Source organism: Vicugna pacos, chromosome 17 (assembly GCF_048564905.1).
Source record: "Vicugna pacos chromosome 17, VicPac4, whole genome shotgun sequence".
NCBI lineage: Eukaryota > Metazoa > Chordata > Mammalia > Artiodactyla > Camelidae > Vicugna > Vicugna pacos.
The window spans coordinates 37,010,081-37,032,604 of NC_133003.1; the positions used below are offsets into that span (position 1 = coordinate 37,010,081).

General features: G+C 40.8%; 1 protein-coding gene and 1 long non-coding RNA gene across 4 annotated transcripts in view; one reads left to right on the forward strand and one right to left on the reverse strand.

Annotated features, from left to right (window-relative positions):
• EOGT (EGF domain specific O-linked N-acetylglucosamine transferase) overlaps positions 1–17,296 on the reverse strand; it is a 31,698-nt gene extending 14,402 nt beyond the window's left edge. The window contains exons 1-10 of one of the 3 annotated variants that reach the window (XM_072941671.1): positions 16,982–17,295; positions 15,948–16,193; positions 15,283–15,339; positions 13,333–13,556; positions 12,118–12,218; positions 11,425–11,533; positions 9,010–9,104; positions 8,557–8,661; positions 4,601–4,707; positions 1,756–1,859 (exon numbers count right to left, since the gene is read on the reverse strand). In XM_072941671.1, the coding sequence (XP_072797772.1) occupies positions 1,756–1,859; positions 4,601–4,707; positions 8,557–8,661; positions 9,010–9,104; positions 11,425–11,533; positions 12,118–12,218; positions 13,333–13,542 (831 nt within the window). In that variant the 5' untranslated portion in view covers positions 13,543–13,556; positions 15,283–15,339; positions 15,948–16,193; positions 16,982–17,295. Of the gene's footprint in view, positions 1–1,755; positions 1,860–4,600; positions 4,708–8,556; positions 8,662–9,009; positions 9,105–11,424; positions 11,534–12,117; positions 12,219–13,332; positions 13,557–15,282; positions 15,340–15,947; positions 16,194–16,981 lie in introns of all 3 variants that reach the window. The other 2 variants (XM_072941673.1, XM_072941672.1) reach the window with 2 other exon arrangements.
• On the forward strand, positions 9,868–11,312 carry LOC140686795 (uncharacterized). Its single transcript, XR_012060718.1, has 2 exons — positions 9,868–9,976; positions 10,478–11,312. It is a non-coding gene; the product is annotated as an uncharacterized lncRNA (long non-coding RNA).
• Positions 17,297–22,524: the final 5,228 nt, after the last annotated feature.

Below are 22,524 nucleotides of genomic sequence, written 5' to 3' on the forward strand. Positions count from 1 at the left end.
ACCCCAGCCAGCACAGAGAAGGGGAGGGTGGCAGAAGCTGGCTCAGTGTAACTCAGTCCACTAGAGAAAGACACAGAAAAGCATGCAACAAGATACAAGGGAACTTCTGGTAAACTTTCCGTCAGTGAGTGCTGCAGGGAACTACAGGAAGGTGATACGGCCCTGCGGTTTCAGGGCCCAGGTCTGGGGAAAGACTGCCTGGATGGGAACCCTGGACTCCACCCCGCGCTGACTGAGTCATCTTAGAAGCAAGGACTGCCAACCGCACAGAGCTTCAGCTTCCTCATCTGTAAAATAAACTAATAAAAACCCTAGTCCACAGAGGGTTGTGAGGATTAAATGAGGTAACACTGGATGTAATTAAAAAAAAAAAAGGCGCAGCAACCTCGAGTTAATCATTCAGGGCCACCGAGAGCCACTGCACGTGACCTGGAAGCCACAATCTTCTGCAGAAAGAGGAAAAGAAAGGAACTGCAGATCCCTGTGCTCACAGAAACATTTCCAAGAAATGCAACTGCAGGGGCAGCAAAACTGGACGACAGGAGGGGAACGAAAGTACAAAGAAGGAAATCAAGAGCAAGGCGTAACATGCCAGGAAGGTTAGAACCAAGTCTTGTCAGACTTCAAATCGAACTGCAGGCCTAGGGAGCCGTGATGACGAAAGCCTCCCCACACAGCTCAGCTGCCAGCCTCCCATCAGAAAAAATCGTCAGCAAAACCAGTTTCCCTTCTGCCCGAGAGTCTGACCTTCAGTTAACGGTCTGGCTTGGCTCTCTGGTAACAAGATGGCGTGTTTCACCTATGTTCTGGGTAGCAATGCTTATGATTTTAAAGGACACCTGATGGGTGTCCATCTGGATTGGAAAAGAGAACAATGACTCGTGTAACTGGCTGTGCCTCTTGAGGGGATCCTGGGGGCTTGGCCAACACATTTGTTCAAGAAGATATTGGCCTCTGAGGGACCTGTACCTGCCCCAGGTGGATCCCGTCTCCTTGCACCTGAGCTGTGTGGGCTGCCTCAACTCCCCTGGAAGCGATGCCTAATGCCGCCCTGCCAGCAAGCGGGGGTTACCCTGCAACATCTTTCCGAACAGATTCAGGACAAGAGGGGGGCCTGAGAACATCCTGTGCATTGGAATGTCTGGCTGAACCTGAGATGACCTCGTGGTGGGTGTTTCCACCTCCCAGGTTACTCTCTGGTGTACACTCTACACCACGTGTTCTCCTTACCACTGTCATTGTCACAGTGAATATTCAGAGCACACCTGCTGTGGGCCAGGCACTGTGACTGTTTGTACACAATATGGTTCATTTTCAAAATGACACCGAAGTAGGTACTATAGTGATTCCATTTCACAGGTGAGAGTATGGGGGCAGCCCTTGGGTTACCAGGGCCGGTGGAGGGGCCAGCTCTGAGAAGAAGCAGGGGAAAGGCAAGCAAAGATAGACTTTTAAGTCTGTCTCAGAGGAACTCTGAGCTCCACCTGCCCAAAGAGGGAAAGAAATCTTCCACACGCTCTCATTCTAAAATTCAAAGGTATTTACACACACATGCGCCCGCCCACATGTATATGCACGTGTAAATTCATCCACACAGACCCACTCACGCCCACCTGCACACTCGTGGATGCATGTGTGTACATGTGTATATTTAAATGTGTGCATCTTAGAAAATACCATCACACGAGATCAGAGTCACACATGTACTGAGCGAGACAAAGACAGCGTAAAGCAGAGAACCCCGTTCTCACTTACGGTGTCCCACATCACGACGTACACATCTGTGCTGAATGAGTTATTAACGTGCTGAGTAATATACAGATTGATGAAGTCACAGAAGTGGTGATACATGTTAACACCTAGTATTGGAAAAAAGAAATCTATGTTAATTAACCCCAAAGAATAAATGATTATGCAATTTTTATTTTACCCCATCTACTTACAGTATGGTACACTTCTAGCTGAAATAAATGGGGGTGGGAAAGAAGAGCTTTTCCAAACATGAAATCGTCAATATACAAGTAGTCCTCAGTTTATAGATTGATTATGTTCAAAAATTCACTTTAAAATTGATTATTTGGAAATCAGGAATGCATTTTCCCACATACACTAAGAAACAAATGATCATTAAGTTCTCAGAAAAAAATTACATAAGCCTATTTAACTCAATATGGGATAGAACTATAGAACCATGAAGACTAATTACTATTTTTATGATCATTTATTTTTTAAATCAATTAAGTGGCACCTGTTCATCACAGAAGTATTGGCAATGAGGCAACTGTTCACATCTTGGTATTTTTCATTCTTGTCTCTTTTTTTCCCCCTATTTAATCACTACTTAATATTGTTTCTTGGGAAAATATTAACCAACTATCATTTAAAAAGGCTGAATGTCTCATGTTCTAAATAAAAGGGAATGAACTTTGGAGTCAGAAGTTGAATCATGAGCAATGCTCTCAAGTAAGTCTGTAAATCTTGAAGCTTTAGCTTCTGCGCTAAATAGGAAATCAACATACTTAGGTATCGGTAATGTATTTAAAAGTACCCCGCCCAGTGCCTGGCACAAAGTGGAAGCCTAATGAAGGCTGGCTGGACCCTGCAGGCGGAGGAAAGGGGAGTGCTGTGCCGCTTTCTGTAAGATCCTAAGCCTGGCACTCAAGAGAACCTGAACATTTTCTCAGTCCCTCTCTCTTTCTCTCTCCTTCCCTCCCTCTCTCTCTTCCAGGTTGAATACTGGACCCAGTATTCAACCTGGAAATGTGCAACTCTAAATGAGATAAAATCTCAAGAACTGACATTTAAAATATGCACTTTAAAGAAGGGAAAATGTTGTGGTGGAGGATATAGCTTAGTTGTAGAGCGTGAGTTTGGAGTGCACGAGGTCCTGTGTTCAGCCCTCCGTGGCTCCATTAAGGGAAAAAAAAATAATAAAATAAAATAAAATAAAATAAAATAAAATAAAATAAAAAAACAAACATGCAAATATTTATTTAAAAAAGAAGGGAAAATGCTGATCAAAGAAAAACAGTGACTCTCAAAAGAAGAAATCATAAAATACTGACTTCATTCCCATAGCAAAGAGTAACACTGCATGCCAGAAAATAAAAGTTAAAAAGTACTCCATTTATGGCGGTCAGGTCATTACGCTGTACACCTTCAACTTACACAGGGGTAGATATGAATTACATCTCAATAAAGACCAGAAAAAGGAAAAAAAATATGCCATTCATTTTAGACTGCAATCTTAGACAAATCTTTCAAGTGACTTTTTTTTTTTTCCCCAGAAAAATCTTGACAAAGAAACTATTTTCAAATAAACAAGAAAACAAAGTCCTACGATAGCACATGCCCTTTTCCCAGGTCAGCACACAGCACACAGCACACATCAGCTCTCTCATGAATCATCCAGCAAGTCCGTAACATTTATTAAAGGATGCTGAATGCACAAAATAGCCCTTGGTGCTGAGACGGTTTATAAATGAGGGAGAAAACACAGGCTCCAGCCTCAAAAAATGTGCCCCAAATGAATCCTGTTCTGTGGAATGCTCTTTCTCTCAAGCTAAGAGCTCATATGAAAAGGAACACAGATGACAGCAGAAGTGGGAAGAAAAAGGGAGAGTTATAAATACAGAGAAGGAAGGACACACATCCACATACTTTACTGCATAGGTAACTCCATAAATGTAACCGTTCACACATGTTCAGCCCTCTTTCAGGCAGATCAGTGTTTTCTTTGCCCCTTTTAAATTTGCATGCTTTAAAAATGAGTCAGGACCTTAAACACAGCATTTTACCTGCTCTCATTCCCAAACCTCAATTTGCCTGATTTCTGAACCTCATACTTTGTAATGTAAGAATTATGACTTCAGAAGGCAGAGCACATTAAAAATACAATCAATAAATTGGAGGAATTCTGAAATATTCGTGACAGAGGGTTCTCCATATTTCACCACGAGCCTGGCCTCTCATGAACTTCGGTATGGTGTGGCACAGAAATTGTCACCTCTGATAGTGAGAGAGAATGTCATCGGTTTGTTTCTCCCCTCCAGGGCCACGAGCTCACAGAGTGAAAGCTGTGTTTGCATGTGCAGAGTGAGACGTTATAACCATAAACAGGAAAGTAATTTTAACTTTTTTTTCAAGAATATATGGCAAGGTTTACTTCCCAAAGAATTTTAAGTTAACTTTAGTCATGGAGATGGTATCAGAAAGTTTGCCAGAAGAGGTCATGGCCCCTCCTTCCCCACTTACACATATACGTGGATTTAATTTTTAAAAAGTTCTACTGAAGCACAAGCTAAATCAAGCAATTAGAGAAACCAGACAGGGCAAATTTAGTTACAAAAGGTGCACCGATGCTTTCTTCTCTCATCTTTCGATTTTGATTGAGACATCTGATATAAATGTGATGATTTCTTCCAAAATGCCGAAAATATAAAATAGTGGGCAAATTAGTTCACTTCTTCAGAGCAGCAAGCAAAAGGCAAATCTACTGTTTAATGTCACACTGTGCTTCCAGAGTTGTAGGACATTTATCAAAAACATGAACAAAGTCACACTGACCAATAAATAAAAAACACACAAATTAACTTCTCACCTGCATCTAATTTCATGAAGTAGGTTGGCTTTTCAATAACAATGTCACACTTAGCATCTTCTACAGGTCTGAAGTTGAGCTGAGTGTAGCTCTGTAGCTCAGCAAACCTGGAATGAAGAATTCGGAGCTGCTTTCAAAGCGATCCTCCTGAACTTCCCACTGCAACACTGTAACTTAGGATCTGTTCCTTAAGGGGATCTTACTTCCAGAAAACGTCTCTTATAAAGACATGTGGAACTTTTCTTACTAACGCTTCTATAACTTGATTTCGATTTTAATATTGAGTCAAGAGACAAAAATGGGCTTACATTTTTTGCCTCATGTGCAAGACCAACCGGGAACTTGCCTGACAAAGAAGAAATTTACATAGAGAGTTGACTAAAACAAAATCTACCAGTAAAGTGGGAAGACTCAGAAAGGTTTCTTAGAGTCTGAAGAAGCTCAGAAGTAACACTGACCCAGAGAATCTTCTTAAATTCTGAGAAAGATGGCAACCAAGAATTACTGAGTGTCTTGGAAAGACAGCAGATGACTATCCTTCCCAGAGGAAAGGGAAGTCTTTTTCTCAGAAAACAACTTCGGGTGGAGAGTAAGGCTCACGTGGTAGAGCGCATGCTTAGCATGCAGGAGGTCCTGGGTTCAATCCCCAGTACCTCCTCTGAAAATAAAGAAAGAAACCTAATCCCCGCCCCCCCCAAAAAAAAAACCTGAAAAAAAGAAAACAACTTAGGAAGCCACCTGGTGCAATTTTCTTCCATACAAAAGAAGACAAGCACAAGGCAACGTGAAGATCACCTGTACCTGTTCATCTCTGAGAACAGATCTGAAGGTAAGATAAATATCAAAAGATCCTTTTAAAATGTGCATAATGCTGAAGTATTTATTGTAGTGCTTTCAAAAATATGTCCACCAACTCTTCAATACTTCTCCCTTCAAGAGGTGGAGATGAATTCCCTCCCCTGGAGTGGGGGCTGGACTTAGTGATTCACTGCCAATGAGCAGAACACGGCAGAAGTGAGGGTGTCACTTCCTAGATTAGGGGATACAGAGACCGCAGCCTCCATCTCGGGACATGTGTGCACTCTCTCTCTCTCCCTCCCTCTCTCTCTCTCTTCCTCTCTCTCTCTCTTTCTCCATCTCTCTCTCTCTCTCTCCTTCTCTCGCTCTCTCTTAGACACGCATTTTGGGGAAGCCGGCTGCCAAGCTGTCAGCAGCACTAAGCAGAGGCCCATATGGTAAAGAAATGATACGACTGGCCAACAGCCAGAGCAGAAAACCTGAAGATGACAAAAACACGAATGAGCTTAGGAAGCGGATTCTCCAGACCCAGCTGGGCCCAGTGATGGCTACAGGCCTTGTCAACAGCTTCACTGCAATTTCCTGAGAGACCCTGAGCCAGAACAACTCAGCTAAGCTGCCCCTAAATCCTGGCTGTCAGGAACTTCAGGAGCTAAAAAATGCTTATTGTTTCGAGCTGCTACATGAGTAATTTATTATACAGCAACAAACAATTAATACAAACATACCATAGGGAATTATCATGATGTCAAAAAGTATTAGGAAGCAAATACCAAATATTTGACTTTTGATCTCAGATATCGAAGTGTACTAGGAATCAAAATGTCCACTAGAATACAGCAACTCCTACTGCTAAAGTTTAAGTCAAGAAAGATCTTGCATTACAGACTGTAAGATGGCGCACAAATGTAACGTAGACTGTCATTCTGAATGGCCCGGTTAGTATGAGTGTCTGACCTCAGAAATGAACACTCAGACATAAATGTAAGAACATTTTTTTGGAACTGTCTCCTAAAGCAAAGGAAATAAAAGCAAAAATAAACAAATAGGACCTAATTAAACTTCAAAGCTGTTGCACAGCAAAGAAAACTATCAACAAAACAAAAAGGCAATCCACAGATTGGGAAAATATATTTTCAAATGATATGAATGATAAGAGGTTAATATCCAAAATATATACACAGTTCATACAACTCAACATCAAAAAAACAAACAACCTGATTAAAAAAATGGGCGAAAGACCTGAAAAGACATTTTTCCAGAGAAGACAAGCAGATGATCAACAGGCACATGAAAAGATGCTCAACAATGCTAATCAACAGAAAAATGCAAATCAAAACCACAATGAGATACCACTTCACACCTGTCAGAAAAGAACACAAGCAACAAATGCTGTCAAGGATGCAGAGAAAAGGGAACCCTCATACACCGTTGGTGGGCATGTAAATGGTGCAGCCACCATGGAAAACAGTACAGAGGTTTCTCAAAAAACTAGAACTAGCACATGACCCAGCCACTTCACTTTCGGGTATATATCCGAAAAACAATGAAAACACTAATTCAAAAAGATACATGCACCCCAATATTCACAGCAGCATTATTTATGATTGCCAACATATGGAAGTAACTGAAGTATCCATCAACAGAAGAATGGATAAAGAAGATGCGATGTACAGATATATACGTGTATGTATATATCATATGCTATCTAAATATACACAATGGAATACTACTTAGCCATGAAAAGAATGAAATTTTGCCATCTGTAACAACGTGGATGGACTTGGAGAGCATTATGCTAAATGAAATAAGTCAGAAAGAGAAAGACAAATACTGTATGATATAATACTGTATTATATGTGAATCTAAAAAATAAAACAAACTAGTGAATATAACAAAAAAGAAACAGACCCACAGATATAGAGAACAAACTAGCGGTTTCCAGTGGGGAGAGGGAAGGGGAAGGGGCAAAATATAGGTGGGGGTTTAAGAAGTACAAACTATTAGATATAAAATAAATAAGCTACAAGGACATATTGTACAACACAGGGAATATAGCCAGTATTTTATAATAACTATGAATGTGAATGTGTAAAATTTGTGAATCACTATGTTATACACCTGAAACTTATAAAATACCGTATATTAACTATACCTCAATAAAAAGGAAAAAAAAAAAAAACAGGAGTGTTCTATGTGACTATAAAGGGGAACATGACAGCTCCTAGGATTACAGAACAGTTCTGAATCCTGATTATGATAGTGGTTACATATACCTAAATATATGATAAAAATTTTATAGAACTATCCCTCCAAAAAAAACAATGCAAATAAGAATTAATAAAATTCAAATGTGTTTAGTTAATAACATTGTACCAATGTCAGTTTCCTGGGTTTGATCACTGTGCTATGGTTATGTAAGATGTTACCATTAGAGGAATCTAGGGTAAAGGTACGATGAAAATTTCTTGAACTATTTTTAAACTTCATGCACCATTTTTAAACTGTTCCTACACTTCTACAAATCTCAAATTATTTTAAAATACAAAGCTTTTTAAAGTAACTTAAGTCCCTAATTTCTAGCAATGGTAAATTTCTTGATAGAACTAGTTTAATAATAAAATATTTTAAATCAAAATGTGTTACCCAATTTTATACAAAGTTCAAGAAGTTTATCAAAGGTGCTTAAAATCAGGATAGTGTTTGCCTTTGGAAAGAAGGGTGGTGCTGTGACTGGTAGGGAGTCTGGTAGAGCTAATGAAGGTCTATTTCTGACTCAGATAAAAATTATTCAAGTGAGTTCACTTTTTCATAATCCAAACTGTATTAGATTTCTCTATATGCTTGTTATGTACTTTAATAAATGTGTATTTTTTAAACACATGCAGCAATTATGAGAACTTAATAAAAATTCATCTTGAAATTTTTTCCTTTCATTAGTAAACAGTAAGCACTAGATTATACTTTCTAATATTTTACACAGACATACATAACTCAGATACAACTGATGATTCACTCTGGAGCCACCATTCCCCAGAAGCTCGTGCCAAATTATCTACAAATGAAATATTTTCCATTTGAGAGTCCCTACCAAAATCTGCAAGAACCTAAAATAAAGGCAAATATTTCAGAAATACAGTTAAAAAAAAAAATCTTACCAAGACTGCAGAGGGCTTTTGCGCTGACCTTCAGACATCAACATATGAATGTCAAGTTTACAGTGTCCTCCGATTTCCCCACTCTGGAAAAAATCTTCCTTAAATCTGGTGGAAAACAAAAAATTAAGTTCAGAAATTTTTTTTCATGACTCAAGCACATAAGTTGTCACTGAAGGAGTTTACCAATTTCCTAAATCAGTTTTTCATTAGAAGGTAACTGTTTATAATAGACTACTTCAAAAATATACAGAAGTAGCAGAATGGTACAAGGAATCTGATGTACCCATAACCTAGTTTCATAATGATCAACTGGTTAACAGCCAATGTGGCCAATGTGGATCCCACCCATTACCCAACCTCATCACCACAATATTAGGAGGCAAATCAAGGCATATCTCTGGACCTGAAAATATTTCCGTTTCCACTAGATTTTAACATCAATCACTGAAGTACCTGTCGTGGTTTCTCTTGATGTTTCTTAAATCAAGGTAGAGATTGGTTGCTCTGCAGTACTGAAGGTAACGGGAACACACAAGACTTGAGTCACTCTGAAATAAGGTTGAGAAGAAAGAAAAAATAACTTTGTGTATTAACACTTTGAGGACACATCCGGACTTGCAAGACATCATGTTGACAGCATGCTCTCTTCGGGTTCCAACCACACAATGTGATGAAGGCTTCCCAGTGACTGCTTCTGCTGAAGGATTCTTCTCTCCAGCAGACCTTGGCCAAGCATACTTTTGCCAATTTACACACTTTCAAGTTACTTTAAAGAGCCAAGAGGGGCATTTGTGGTTCATTTCATCGTCTTGGAAAACAAACAAACAGCATTCAGAACTCTCGCTAGCCCCACAGCCATGAGAAAAAGCACCTTCCAAAGAGGAGACAAAGCAAACGAGGAAGAATGCGCACATAAAAGACATTAATATGCAAGACAGGACAATTTTCCAATTTGAGTAAGTACTTTCTCCAAATCTTAACACTTGTGGGAGTCTCTCTCAACAGTAACACGAGAGGGTTGAGAAACACTCTCCGTACACTTCCTAAATCACTGACGTAAAGGATGTCTAGGACTAACGTACGAACGTCAGCGGCTGCTGTAAAGGACGTCAAGAACTGACATAAAGGACATCTAGTACCGTCGTAAAGGACGCCTGGGACTGACGTAACGGACGACCCAAACTGACGTAACGTAAGACTGCGATTGACGTAAATGACGTCAGCCGCTAACGTAAAGGACGTCTGGGACTGACATAACGGGCCGGGACTGACGTAAAAGACGATCGGGACTGGCGTAAAGGATGTCCAGGACTGGCGTAAAGGACGTCAAGGACTGACGTAAAGTGTTTCTAAATCACTGATGTAAAAGAGTTGAGTCAACCAGCGGAGCTTGTCTCTACTTCCACCAATCTGGGTTATGGTAAGAGAGGGATAGCCTCAGAAACCTTTACCTGCTCTGGACTGTATTTATAAATTTAAGTGCCATTTTGTTGTTTTTCCCATAACACCCGGTGACCCTTCATGGCCATTAATCTTGAGCCACGTGGTGTCTGGGAATCTGCAGTTGGTAAGGGGATCACAGTCTGATAGCACGAAACATACCAAAGCAGATCTTGGCCAGGAAAGCATTCTACAAACCACTTTGGAAGAGATGTGCAAGGTGGTGTTATGGCTTTTCCCTGCCCTTTCATTAGACTCCAGTCAAACTATAAAGCAACGTCTTTTAAAGACACTCGCAGCAGTGCAGGTTAATGCCATGCCTCCCACCTTCCGGTTCAGCTGCCTGGCTAGAATCACTTAAAGTTCTACTATGTGACACCCCCCCCCCCCAAAAAGCGCTATAGAACACAAAGTCAGTTTTTAAGTGCAAGCAAATTAAAGTCTTTTTTTTCTTTCTTTCTTTTTTTTTTTTGTTTCCTAGATTGCCTGGAGATGACAGAGACCCCTGACATGTCAGCCGCTTGGGCGAGGTTTAGGAACACCGGGTTAGAGAGGCATGGACCTTAATCATAAATGCTTACAACTCTCTAGACCTTTAAAACGATCACTGAGCCCTTTGCTGGGAGCCCAGCCCTACACGGAGTATTTTTTAATCCAGAATCTCATTTCAGCTTTACCACAAGCTGTAAAACAGACATGGCTGTAAAGCAAGAGAAATTGAAACACCAAAATGTTGGGTTCCCTGTCCACTAATCAAGATTTGAACCCGGTAGTCTGGAGCCTGCTCTCCTACTTACTCCTCCAAAACTGCTTCCTGTCAATGTGTTTGCCTTACCCACTGAGAGCAATGTGGTATGGCTGAAAGCACACAGGAAAAAAAATCTGCATTTTCATTCTGGTGTATAATTCTACTTAGTAGCTGTGTGGTCTTGGAGAGGTTGCTTAACTTCTCTGAGGAGTCCGTTTTCCTCTTCTTTCCATTATATGTGCTCTGCGTATCTGCTACACTGTGAGAATCAGAGCAGCTAACATATAGAAAAGCTTTTTGCAAACTGTGAAGGGCTAAACAGACACAGAGCAGCACAGTGGGGGGTGTATCATCTGTCTGAAACTACTTTCGAGGGAATTTATAAGATGTAACTTATCAACTTATCTTCTTTAGCATATGCTGGGGGAAACATTCTAAACCTAGAAACAGTTTAACTGCCTCAAAATATGACCATCTGATATAAGTGTGAAAATAAGGACATGGCTTCCAACTGAAACAGAACAACTTGGTTTTGGAAGTTAAATAAAATACCAGGCTAGTAAATGTTTGAGAGTGAGGGATTCCTTTCATAGTGCCAGTATCTTGTTTTTACATTACAACCTAACCACCGTGGGTATTTTAAGTAAACATGTTCATTTGTGAAGGGGCTAAACACCCACCGTTTCCTCGGGTTGGCAGAGCACATGAAGTTCCTCCAGCCGCTCTCCAGCGTATCCAAAGTCAGCTTGCCTCCAGAATATGTCCTGGGCTGATTCAAGAGTGTCTGTCCTATTTGCAAACAAAAAATTCTGTGACATTTATCTTTTTACTTTTTCTGGACCTTGAATTTTCTTTCTAAAGATTAAGTTGCTAGAAGTCTGTCATGACTTTAATTTTTCGAAGTAAACTATCATAATTTTCAAAAACCTATTCCTCACTACCTGAACTTACCAAAATAACTGATTTACAGGTTTATTCCCCTATAATAAAAATACGCAATGGAAATGTATAAAGTTAGGATCATCTGGAACTGAAGACGATGATCTGCTAATTACTGTATTTTCTTTACCCATTTACCCTGCATGTATTGGAAATATTGATTATATTTAACTCTCTTCTCTGGAATCAAGGGGAAACCATCCATTTATCTTCTTAGCATATGTTGGGGGAAAATGTTTTCTGTTTTCTCCCTCTGGCAGAGGAAATCAGAGATATTCCTGTCCCAGTGGGAGATAGTCAAGTTGAACTTATGTCTGGGTAAGCTAATTTAGTAGCTAAAGGAATTACTATCTAATACCAAAAGAGTCATCAGCATACACTGCAGAGAAAGGAGACTAAGTACGGGGGAGGAGGTATTCCATCTGGAAACTTACCATCCCATGTCGACGTAGGTGCAAACAGGGTAACCAAACCTAAACTCTGGTTTGCAGGATTTCTCATAACCCCAGCAGTAGTTTAAGTTTTCTAAGTGTTTCTGGAACATAAGAAGTGTATGTTTAGGTGGTCTACTTTCTTCCAACATTTAGAGAGGACTGTTAGATTTTTCCATGAAGAAAACACATATTCCTAGAACTTCCACTTTTACGTATTACACTATGTACTCATGTAACAGAAATAAGTAAGTTCTAAGAGAAGCAGTCTCCAGGTTCTTAATGACAACTGTCCTTAATCACCACTGCCCCTCACCATGTGTGTCCCCCAAACAAAAGCCTGAGCTTTCCCTAGACTACCACTGGCCACTTGAATTGGAATTTCTTGAAGTGCTTTAATGAAACCAGTGAGTAAATTGATTCTATAATCAGTCACTAGTGTCATAAAAATGGGAATTTCTACCACCTAAAGTATCACAGCTAAATTGACTGGATCAGCAACTTTACTCATCAATCCAGATCAGCTGAGACCGCAGAAGATGCCACAGCTCAGCAGCCCTTGGGGGACACACAGCTGCTGCTGGCCAGGTTGCTCAGAACGCTGTTCTGCAAGGCCCCAGGGGCCAAGCCAGTCGGATTCCCAGCTCTGTTCCTCCGCATGCTTCCTGTGCCAGCACTATGGGAAAGGAAAAGTCTCCCAACCCCCAGCTTTGATCTCTGAGGCCTCGTGAGATGTCTTAATGGGCTCCAACTTGAAACCTTTCCAACAACTCTAAAACAAGAGGAAAGCCGCAGTAACACTCTTAATTATGTGGAGACATACGCAGAGGTGTTATTACCGAAATCAAGTGCTAAGAGACCCTCTTAAGTGCAGTTTAAGAAAGAAGAGGTGTGAAATTCTTTAGTTACTTATAACTGCTTATTCTTCTCTGCATCAAATCTAACTTACTTCACTGACAGAGTATACACATACTGTAGGCTGTCTATTTATTTTACTAGTGATTTCAATTTTAAATCTCACTCTTGGGAGCAGGACATAATTCTAAGCAAAGCTGAGTCACTTGGAAGTATTAGATGAAATACAAACATTGATGGACCCACAGTTAAAACCAAGAGCTAGAAGTCTACTTTCACGTTTGAGTTATAAAACAGAACTAGTCATCCGGCCTTAACTGCATCCTTTGAAAAATATACAAGAAGGGTAGAAGTAGTATTTACCTTATAAGGACAATGCGAGTCTTTCCCACAGACCGTGGCAATGTGCCTGTTATTGTGCAAAAAGAAGGGCATGTGCTCTTCAGGCAGGCGGAGGCTGGCATAGTTAAAGAGAGGTGAGCCTGGAATGCCATCGGCCTGGGAAGGAGCCTTGTCTTGGCCACTCAGCGGGACCTTATGAAGCAGCACTCCAAAGACCAGCAGCATTAACATAGCAACCGCCAAACCTAAGGGTCAAGTGGAAAACATCCTCATTAAGACATAGCCTTTAAATGTCAGAGGGGCCAAGGGCTAAGCACAATCACAACGAACTTTGCTACTTCACTGCATAATGGTCCTGTAGTCAACAGACATTGACTGTGCACCCCTTCTATGCCAGGCATGGCGTTAGGAGCGGGGAGACAGGTGTAAACAAAACAGGAGAGACCCCTGTCCTCATGGAGCTTCCCACCTAGCGCAATAGACAAGTAATCAGATGAATAAACGACTTCAGATGATGACAAGGGCTGTGAATCAAATAAACCAGGGGCCGGCAAAACCTTTTCTGGAAAGGGCCAAGTAGTAAAATTTTTTTGGCTTCGTAGGCCAACAATCTCTGTGGCAACAACTCAACAGAGCCTTTGTCAGGAAAGCAGCCATAGCTATGCTAGAGGAATGCAGTGGCTGCATCCTAGGAAAACTTTATTGACAAAGATGGGGGGGGCAGACATTGATAGGATACCTGAATAAGTAAAGTAATAGACAGACAACACAGTGTGCCGGTTAAGCATATGGACTTTGAAATGAGACCACCGAAGACTGAACCTCGCTGCAGCTTCCTAAACTCTATGACCTAGAGCAAGTTATTTTACCTTTCTGTGCCTCAGCCTTTCCATCTGTAAAATGGAAGTCAGAAGAAACTTTCCTCATAGGGCTGTTGTGAGTTAAATATTGGTAAGGTGTCCAGATGTACCTGGCACATTAAATGCTATGTTCAATGTTCATTAAATAAAACTTTAAAGCCATGTGGGAGGGGGTGCGGGGTGCTACGTAACGTTAGACCTAAGGTCTGCATGATGAGGAGCAAGGAAGACATGCCAGGGAGAGGGAAGAAAGGAAGTGCAATGGTTTCAAGCAAGTGTGTACCTGTTGAATCAAAACTAACAATCACGACAGCTTGTGAGACTATACCATGGGCCAGGTACTCTGCTAAGTACAAGACGCAGCAAGGAACATGCAGTCAGAACCCAAACTCTGAGCCCTTGTGAAGCTTACCTTCTAGTGGGTATAATAACAGTCTATGACAGTAACAACTAAGGCTAAGAAAACACCAGGAGTGAAATCCAGGGAGTCTGCCTCCAAGGCTGTGCCCTTAAACACTCCCAGCCCTGCCTTAGTATCATGAACGGAGGTAATGGTCACAAGCCTTACTGCATTTCTATCTATTTCTAACTCACCCCAGGAGGATTAAATCTCTTAGACCAGATTTTGCTTATATTTCATAGATACTAATTATGCCATTTGGGGTTCACTTTAGTGGTTTCTTTGCTCTATTTTTTTTAAAGTGCTTTTTTGAGCAGATGAGAGAGCCCTAGTTCACATTAGCTGCTCCCCATTAGGGTCTGCTGTCACTGGGACACACTGGAAAACCTAACATTCAGTATCAACGTTCATTGACTCTGGGCAATGAAGATGGGACCCTTTACTATATTCAATCAGGCTTCAAGTTCCGAGGCCAAGGGAATCATAACTGAACAGTGGGGAGACCAGGAAGAAACCCCTTTCCCCTCTGGAGTAAATAAAGTGGTTCTTTCAGGTGGCTCTGAAGAGAATATTGTTACCTGTTGTAAAGGTGATCTCAATTAATATTTTTATTTGGGACTTTGACCCAATGGTGAGTTGATAGCAATTTCACAAAATTTAAAAATACATACTAATAGAAACAGTGACTCCACCTATAATGAAAATATTTACCTCCTTAATCCTCAGAACCTCCCCAGAAGCTGTTGTTATGTTTCAGGCCTCCAAAACCTGTCAGAAATGAAACATATTACCTTAAAAGGACGCCAAGGTAGACTTTCACATCCAGGTGATATTTTGAATTAAAGGACATATTAAGAGAGAAGATAAATTTAATGAGATAACCTGTAAGCAGGGAGCTTGGCATTTAGTGAGATAAGCCCTAAGCAGAAGGCCTGGCTCACTTACCCTTTCTTTGGCTTAAGGCTGCAGGTACCACACTCAACACAGTAACTTAATAGACCAGAGTTTAACAGGGAACAGGAAGGAGATGGTCCACTTTATACAGGCACCAGCTGGTACAGGCCAACAGGACACTCAGCAGATAAAACATTCCTGGGAGCAATCTGCCTGGTTCTCACCCTAGTAATCGGACTCATTGAATCACACAGCTCCGCAGGCCTTACTACAACCCAAGCCTTCAGGTCCACCCAGCAGAATGGCCGGTCCTTTGGCGCATCCCTCCCATTAGTAAGGTCATTGCTATGACCAAGTTCTGATCTTTGGTTATCCAAGTCCACTGCCCTCGGCTGAGGTCTAACCATAACTAAACCCACTGATCCATGGAGACGGAATAACGCTTAGGTCAAAGGGAAAATCTAAAGACTCAGATCAGAAACCTGGCTTTTGCAGAGGGCACGTATCCACTTGTATAAACTAGAAGGCGGTGACTGCTGGTGCATGAAACCACAACCCCAGGGCCTGGCAGAGAGCCTTTCGGGTGTAGAGTCCTCTTGGAAAGACAGCCCCCAGGGATGGGCGGGCGCACTTCTCCAGCGGATGGAAGCTTTCACGGCTGAGCTACTTTTTCCTTCAGCACAAAACAGCTGGCTCCCTCCGCTTCCCTTGACTGGATTGCCACAGGCCTAAGAAGGGGAAGGAAAAAGGAAAAAGCCTGAAAGATGATGAGAGGTGAAACCTCGGCTGATAGGGCCACAGTGGGAGAGATGGGGCGACGCTCAGTGACAGAGCTTGGGAAAGTTTAAAGAAGGTGGTGGACAGATGAAAAGTTAAACGCATCTGAGACCCTTCTAAACGACTCGCCCCAACTAGTGCTATAAGTCTCACGGTCGGTACAAGGCAGGGGGTGAATAAGGGCCTGGCTGCCTGAGATGCCCAGGTGAGGTCCACCAGCTGTCCGCTAGAACGTCAGCGGAACCAGGGCGGCAGGGTCAGCGGCGAGCGCCTTTCCGCGGCCACGCTGCCGCGCTGGGGTTCCGGGCGCGGAGATCCCCGGGGTCCGCCCGCCACCCTGCACCGCACCCCCTCCCGGCGCCAGGGTCGCCCGCGCTCCTGGGAGGGGTCTGGAGAGCCGCTCCGCCCCGGCCTGGGAAACCCGGTCAAGGTGGCGCAGGCTGGGGACCCCGCATCCCGCCCCGCGCCCCGCCGGCGCCCGGGAGTCCTGCGCGCCTCTGCAGGCACCGTGAAGGGGCCGGGCGCCCGCGGCCAGGGGCGGCTTCCGCACGCCCGCCTCCTCGGCCCGCCGCGATGGGAAGGCGCAGGCGGACCGGTGGAGAGGCGCCAGCACGCCGGGAAGCCACGCTGGGAGCGGGCAGAAGCGCCCGCCGCGCCCGGCCCAGAGAGGCGCGCAGCCCGGCCGCGGCAGAGACGGGGCCGCGGGTGAAGGCTCCGCGGGGCGCGGGGCGAGTCCCACCTGGAGCCGGGGGAGCCGGGCTACGGAGGAGGCGGCAGCTGCTCGGGAGGAGGGAGTCGTCATAACCGGCGACTGCCGCTCACCGGAAACCTCCGGCGTCGGAGCCGGGCCAGGGGGCGCCCGGGAGCCGCCGGGACACCTAGGCCAGCCAGCGCGGGGAGGCGGGCCCCCGCCCGCACAGGGGCGGCCGGGTCAGCAGCCGGGGCGAGGCCGGCCGGGCGGCGCGCGGGGCCCGCGGGGACGCGGCGGGAGGGGCACCCTCTGCTGTTCCCTGCGCTCTTCCGCTGGCACCGGAGCCTCTGAGCCAGCGACCCCGGCAGAGCCAGAGGGAGGAGCGGGACTTCAGAGGCTGGACTGTCCGCCTTGGGAGAAAGCGATAAGGCCCTTAAAGGACACTGGGACAGGCTGGGTGGAAAGCCCAACTCACCTTCTTCATTCTGACTGAGGCAGATTTTTACGGTTTTCTTAATTAGGGCAGAAGTTGCCGCCCTAACTTTCATTACGTGGGACCCGAACGTCCTTGGCTGCACTTACTAGTGGTGCGGGTTCTTTGGAGTCCTTGCACATTATATTGCAGCATTCTTCCCTCTCTCCGTAACTGTCCGAAAACGAACGAAGCTCAAACGCTACTTTGTGGAGTTTGATTTTTATCTTTTATTATCTATAATTATTTGAATTATAATTGCTTATTTTTACTATCTTATCAGAATTATTTGAACGCCTATCTCCCACTTCTACTCTTGGCATTCTCGGTTCATACTGTATGCTGTATGGTACAGAGCATTGGAGAGGGAGCATTAAATACTGATTCAACTTGAACTGATGAAATGCAAGTTGGTATCATCAAAATAAACTTATGTTCAGACACATAAATCACCAGTATTAAGTACTATGATCATTAGAAGACACAACAGTTTGTTTCCAAAGGCTACATGCTTTTAAAATACTTTAAGATACTGTTATGAGAATTGTTACAAGTTCCATTAGTAACCTGCTAAATTAGGAATGTTATCTGGACTTTTTTTTTTTCAAATAATAACAATGCAAAAACACATGGTATTTGACATGTGCCAGGCATTATTCTAAAGCATTTTCTAGTATTAACTCGTTTATGTAAAAGACTGCCTCTAAAGGAACTAGTGCTCTATTATTTCATACTTTGCCCACCCTTTGCCAATAAGGACAGGAATTTTTAAAAGTGCTTTCTCAGCTTACTTGCCACCAACCTATTTTTGTCATGTACAGGAAATGTAGCTTTCCTGTTAGTTGATTCACAATGAATTGTAGTCATTTAATAATTTGCAAAAGCTGGTTTGCCACTGCTTGATATGCAAGGAAGATATACACATATATTAAAAAAAAAACAAGAGAACAATATATGAGAATGGCTTCTAAAAATAGTCTGATCTCATTGCAAGGGCATACAAACCAATCCAATTGTTGTGAGGTGCACATGGTACTATTTTTAAATGGCTAAATACTAAGTTGTGGTCATTCAGACTCAGAGGAGACAAGATGTGATCGGGCTTTAAGAACATAAGATTGACTCCTAGAGTACTGTAACAGCCATTCTTAACATAGAATCTCCCTCCCAAGATACCAATGTTAAAATTTAGTTTTAAGCTTTCTTCAGATTGCCGTTAAAATAAACTCAAACGTCTATTAACGGGAGACTGATGAAATAACTATGATATAGTCACACAATGTAGAGCTATGCAGGTGCGAAAAAAAAAAGGATCGAGAAATATCTCTGTATACTGCAGGATATATTATAGAGTGGAAAAAACACAGTTGAAAAATGTGTAATATGCTATCCTTTATCGAGGAAAGGGAACATATGTATGTATTTTGTATATAAATTGTTATTTACAAGTAGAATAACAACATTAAAATGATTACCTATAGGGATAAGGAGGGAATACAGGTATAGGGGACAAAGAAGATAACTTCTCTGAATATACATTATACAGATGTGACTTTAGAATCATGTAAATATTTTACATTATAAAACAAAATTAAACTAAAAAAAGAGTAATCCTTGAAAATTGAAAGTAAAATGAAACTAAAGGAATCTAAGTGCTATCCAGTTGTGACATATATAACACAACAGAAGAACTATCCCACGTGATTTTGAAACAGAATTTGTGCATCCTGGTGGGACGTACCTTCACTACTAAAAGAATTACAAGAAATCATGAACTGTTTTCAGAAGCCAAATTATTGGTGGCAATGTTGGTTCGAATAAACCAAACAGGAGTAATTAAGATGGTATCTTTGAAGCTGAAATTTTTGACATGCAATATGGGTGTAAGACCGGTGAAGTTATATAAAAATCCTATAGTTACAAATTTGAAATAGAGGTAACAGTATGAAGTAACAATATATTTCATCCTTTAAAAAAAAAAAACAAAAACCTCCTCCATCATCCACTGAAGAGACCTAGAAACAACCAACCGTATAGCAAGAAGCATTCCTCGAGCCCAGACTGTGATCTCTGCAAACCATTTTCACTTTTAAGGAAATGAGTTCCATAGAAAAATGGATAATTTGGGATACTCACAGAAAAATGATCATAGATATGGGACAGGAAATGTACAAGAAGAATCTAAAAGATCTTACCTGAGGAAGCAAGGAAGCAACCAAAGACTATAAGAGTCATATCAAAAGGACTCAGGAACCAATTTGAGAAGGCTCAAAGAATAAAGCATCAACAGGGTAACATCAATAGATTCTAGCACAAATGTAATTAAATATTATATTCTAAAAGATCTAACTGACCAAATACGCAAGTTAAAAACCTCGTTCATTTTTGATGACAGAAAGGAACCAACTCTAATTGTGAAAACTGGTTAAAAAAAAAAAAAGGGAAAAGAATCAAGCATATTTATCCTGTCTTTCCTACCTAAATTATGATGCAAGTAACCAAATAGTTGATGAGGTAAAGTTACTTTTAACAGAAACATTTCAGACTTAGATAATCAAGTCGTATGTCTGAAATTTGCTTCAAAATAGTCAGTTGAGAGGAGACACAAATGAAGTATAAATGTAACAAAATGGACCAGAAACACTGTTAAAGAGCAAACCTAAATAAGTATATGGGGATTCATTATCTGCTGTCTTTTATGTAAACTTCACATTGTATAATCATAATTGTATCACTGCATTACAAATTTGCCACTCATATACTGGGCATTTTGGATAGCTCACAGTGTTAAAATGCTGAACTATCAGCAGAATATAGCTTATTGGTTCTCTGATATATCCAACTGCTTAAACCATTATTCACAAAGGTATTAAAGTTTAAGCAAAGCAAATTTTGACTAAATTTGATCTTATGCTACAGTTGATCTACATGCTAAAGGTTTTACAGAAAAACAGCAAGAGGAACAGCATTGTATACTTATTGGTTCAGAAATGGACTCTGGAGCCAAACTGCACAAATTAGAATCTCAACTTTGCCACTTATTTGCCATATGACCTTGAGCAATTACTTAAAACTTCTTCATTTTAAACATGGAGATGATAATGGTATCAACTTTAAAAGGCTGATCTGAAGATAAAGTGCAGATATATAATACCTTTTCCAAAATCCTTGGGACCATATGTGTTCCCGATTTTTTTTTAATAGCGTAAGATATGCATACCATTTTAACCTACCACCCTCAATGTACTCTGGGTCAGCACCCCATAATCTCACACAAAATGCAACAAAATATATGAATACTCACACTATAATAGCCCCATGTCAGTAAAGGTCAGGCTTTACCAACAAAGCAGATTTGACAACAAACTTAGAAAGTTCTTTTTTGGTTTTCAGAGCTTTCTAGATTTCAGAACTGTGGATAAGTGATTATGATCCTATGTAAGTGAATTCTTAAACAATACCAAAGTAAACACTGTGTCTCCTATTATCACCTATGACCTCAGATTTTTAAAGACAATATGTACTTGTAAAACTTAAGATTGTAATTTCAAAAGAAACAAATGAGCATGGCATTGTATAAAAATGAAAGGAACACCTCAGCCATGCTCTGCCCATCACTACCTGAAAAAGAAGAGTTTAAAGTTGAGCAAACAGAAAAACCTCCCATCAGTCCTTTCTTAGTATTATTGGAGGACTGAAAATGAAGTTTAACTTATCTGGGAGTAGGTCGGTATGGGGAAGAAATTCTGGACAGCACTAAGAGTAAATTCTCTGTATCACAATTTTGGATTACTGAAGCATTGTGAAGTTTTGTTTGTTTTGAGAAAAAGTATGTAAGTATTAAGATACATTTGATTTCTATTCTATCTTGTTAAAGGATCTTGATTTGCTAAAAGTTAAATGATATGTTGGAAAGGCAATGGCTTAAAAGTACTTTGGAGGATCAAAGTTGCAGGGTTCAGTAGTAGTAGTAATATGAACTCAGGGTAACTTATGAATGGAGGATAACTTATTTTATCTGTTACCATTTGAGTACAAAAATGTTTTTTAAGATTTTTAGACGAATATCCTAATACTGTTTAAGACTTTAAAAAGACACAGATCAGCCCTATAGTAACTACACCAGTTAGTTACAAGAAGTAAATTCTTAGAATTATGTTCTCCAAAAATATATTGTTACTAGAAAAACTATACTTAATACTAGTAAAACTCTTAGTAATATAACTCAGAAAATTTGGGCTTATCCTCATTTTCGTAAAGTATGAATTCCAAAGTTATACAAGTCATATTATCTTCCAAAAACAAAACTATCTTCACTCATTGGTACTGACCACTCTAAATTATGTTAAAAAGGAAATACATTATTACTATTTCAAAATCTTTATTCAAATCAGATCCATGCTTATTATTTACATTAGCTTTCATTTAGAATTAAAATATAGTATCAATCTGTAGTTTAAATCATACTTTTAGCCCTTTACAAAATATGAAATTAAAGTTGTTATAGTTTAAAGCTGAATAGAACTGGGGAAATTAGACTAAGTGAAAATGAAAAATTATGATACATTAATACATACATGTATATATATATATATACTAGGCAAATGAACAAGATATAATACCTACAGTCATTTTCTATTTTTTCTTGTGGCTATTTTCTAAATATTATAAATCACATACTTTTAATAAGCATTTAAATAAAATTTTCAATTAATAAATGCCAATTGAAGGATCACAGAAAAAAATTTCCTAAACTTGTCTTCTCATTTACTTAACTACATGTTTTCCTAGGTCAGAAATTATCCGTATTTAGAATATCTTAAATCACAACAGATACATTTGATACATCCCCATATGCTAAACACAGTACACCTGGAAGCTGTCCCAAAAAAAGAGGTAAAGAAAAAGAAAGAAATGGTAGTCTCTATTTAGCTTCCCAAGAGTTGGAAGGATGCCCATAGCCTGTGCTTAGTTGTCTATATAAGTCAACAATGTTTACACCTCTTTTACCCTTTTTTTATATTTTTGACATTGTTATGATTTGTATTATATTTCTATTTTCTTTCAAGAATGGAGACATCTGGCTGCAAACTATATTCTTATTCATTAAAACATAAAT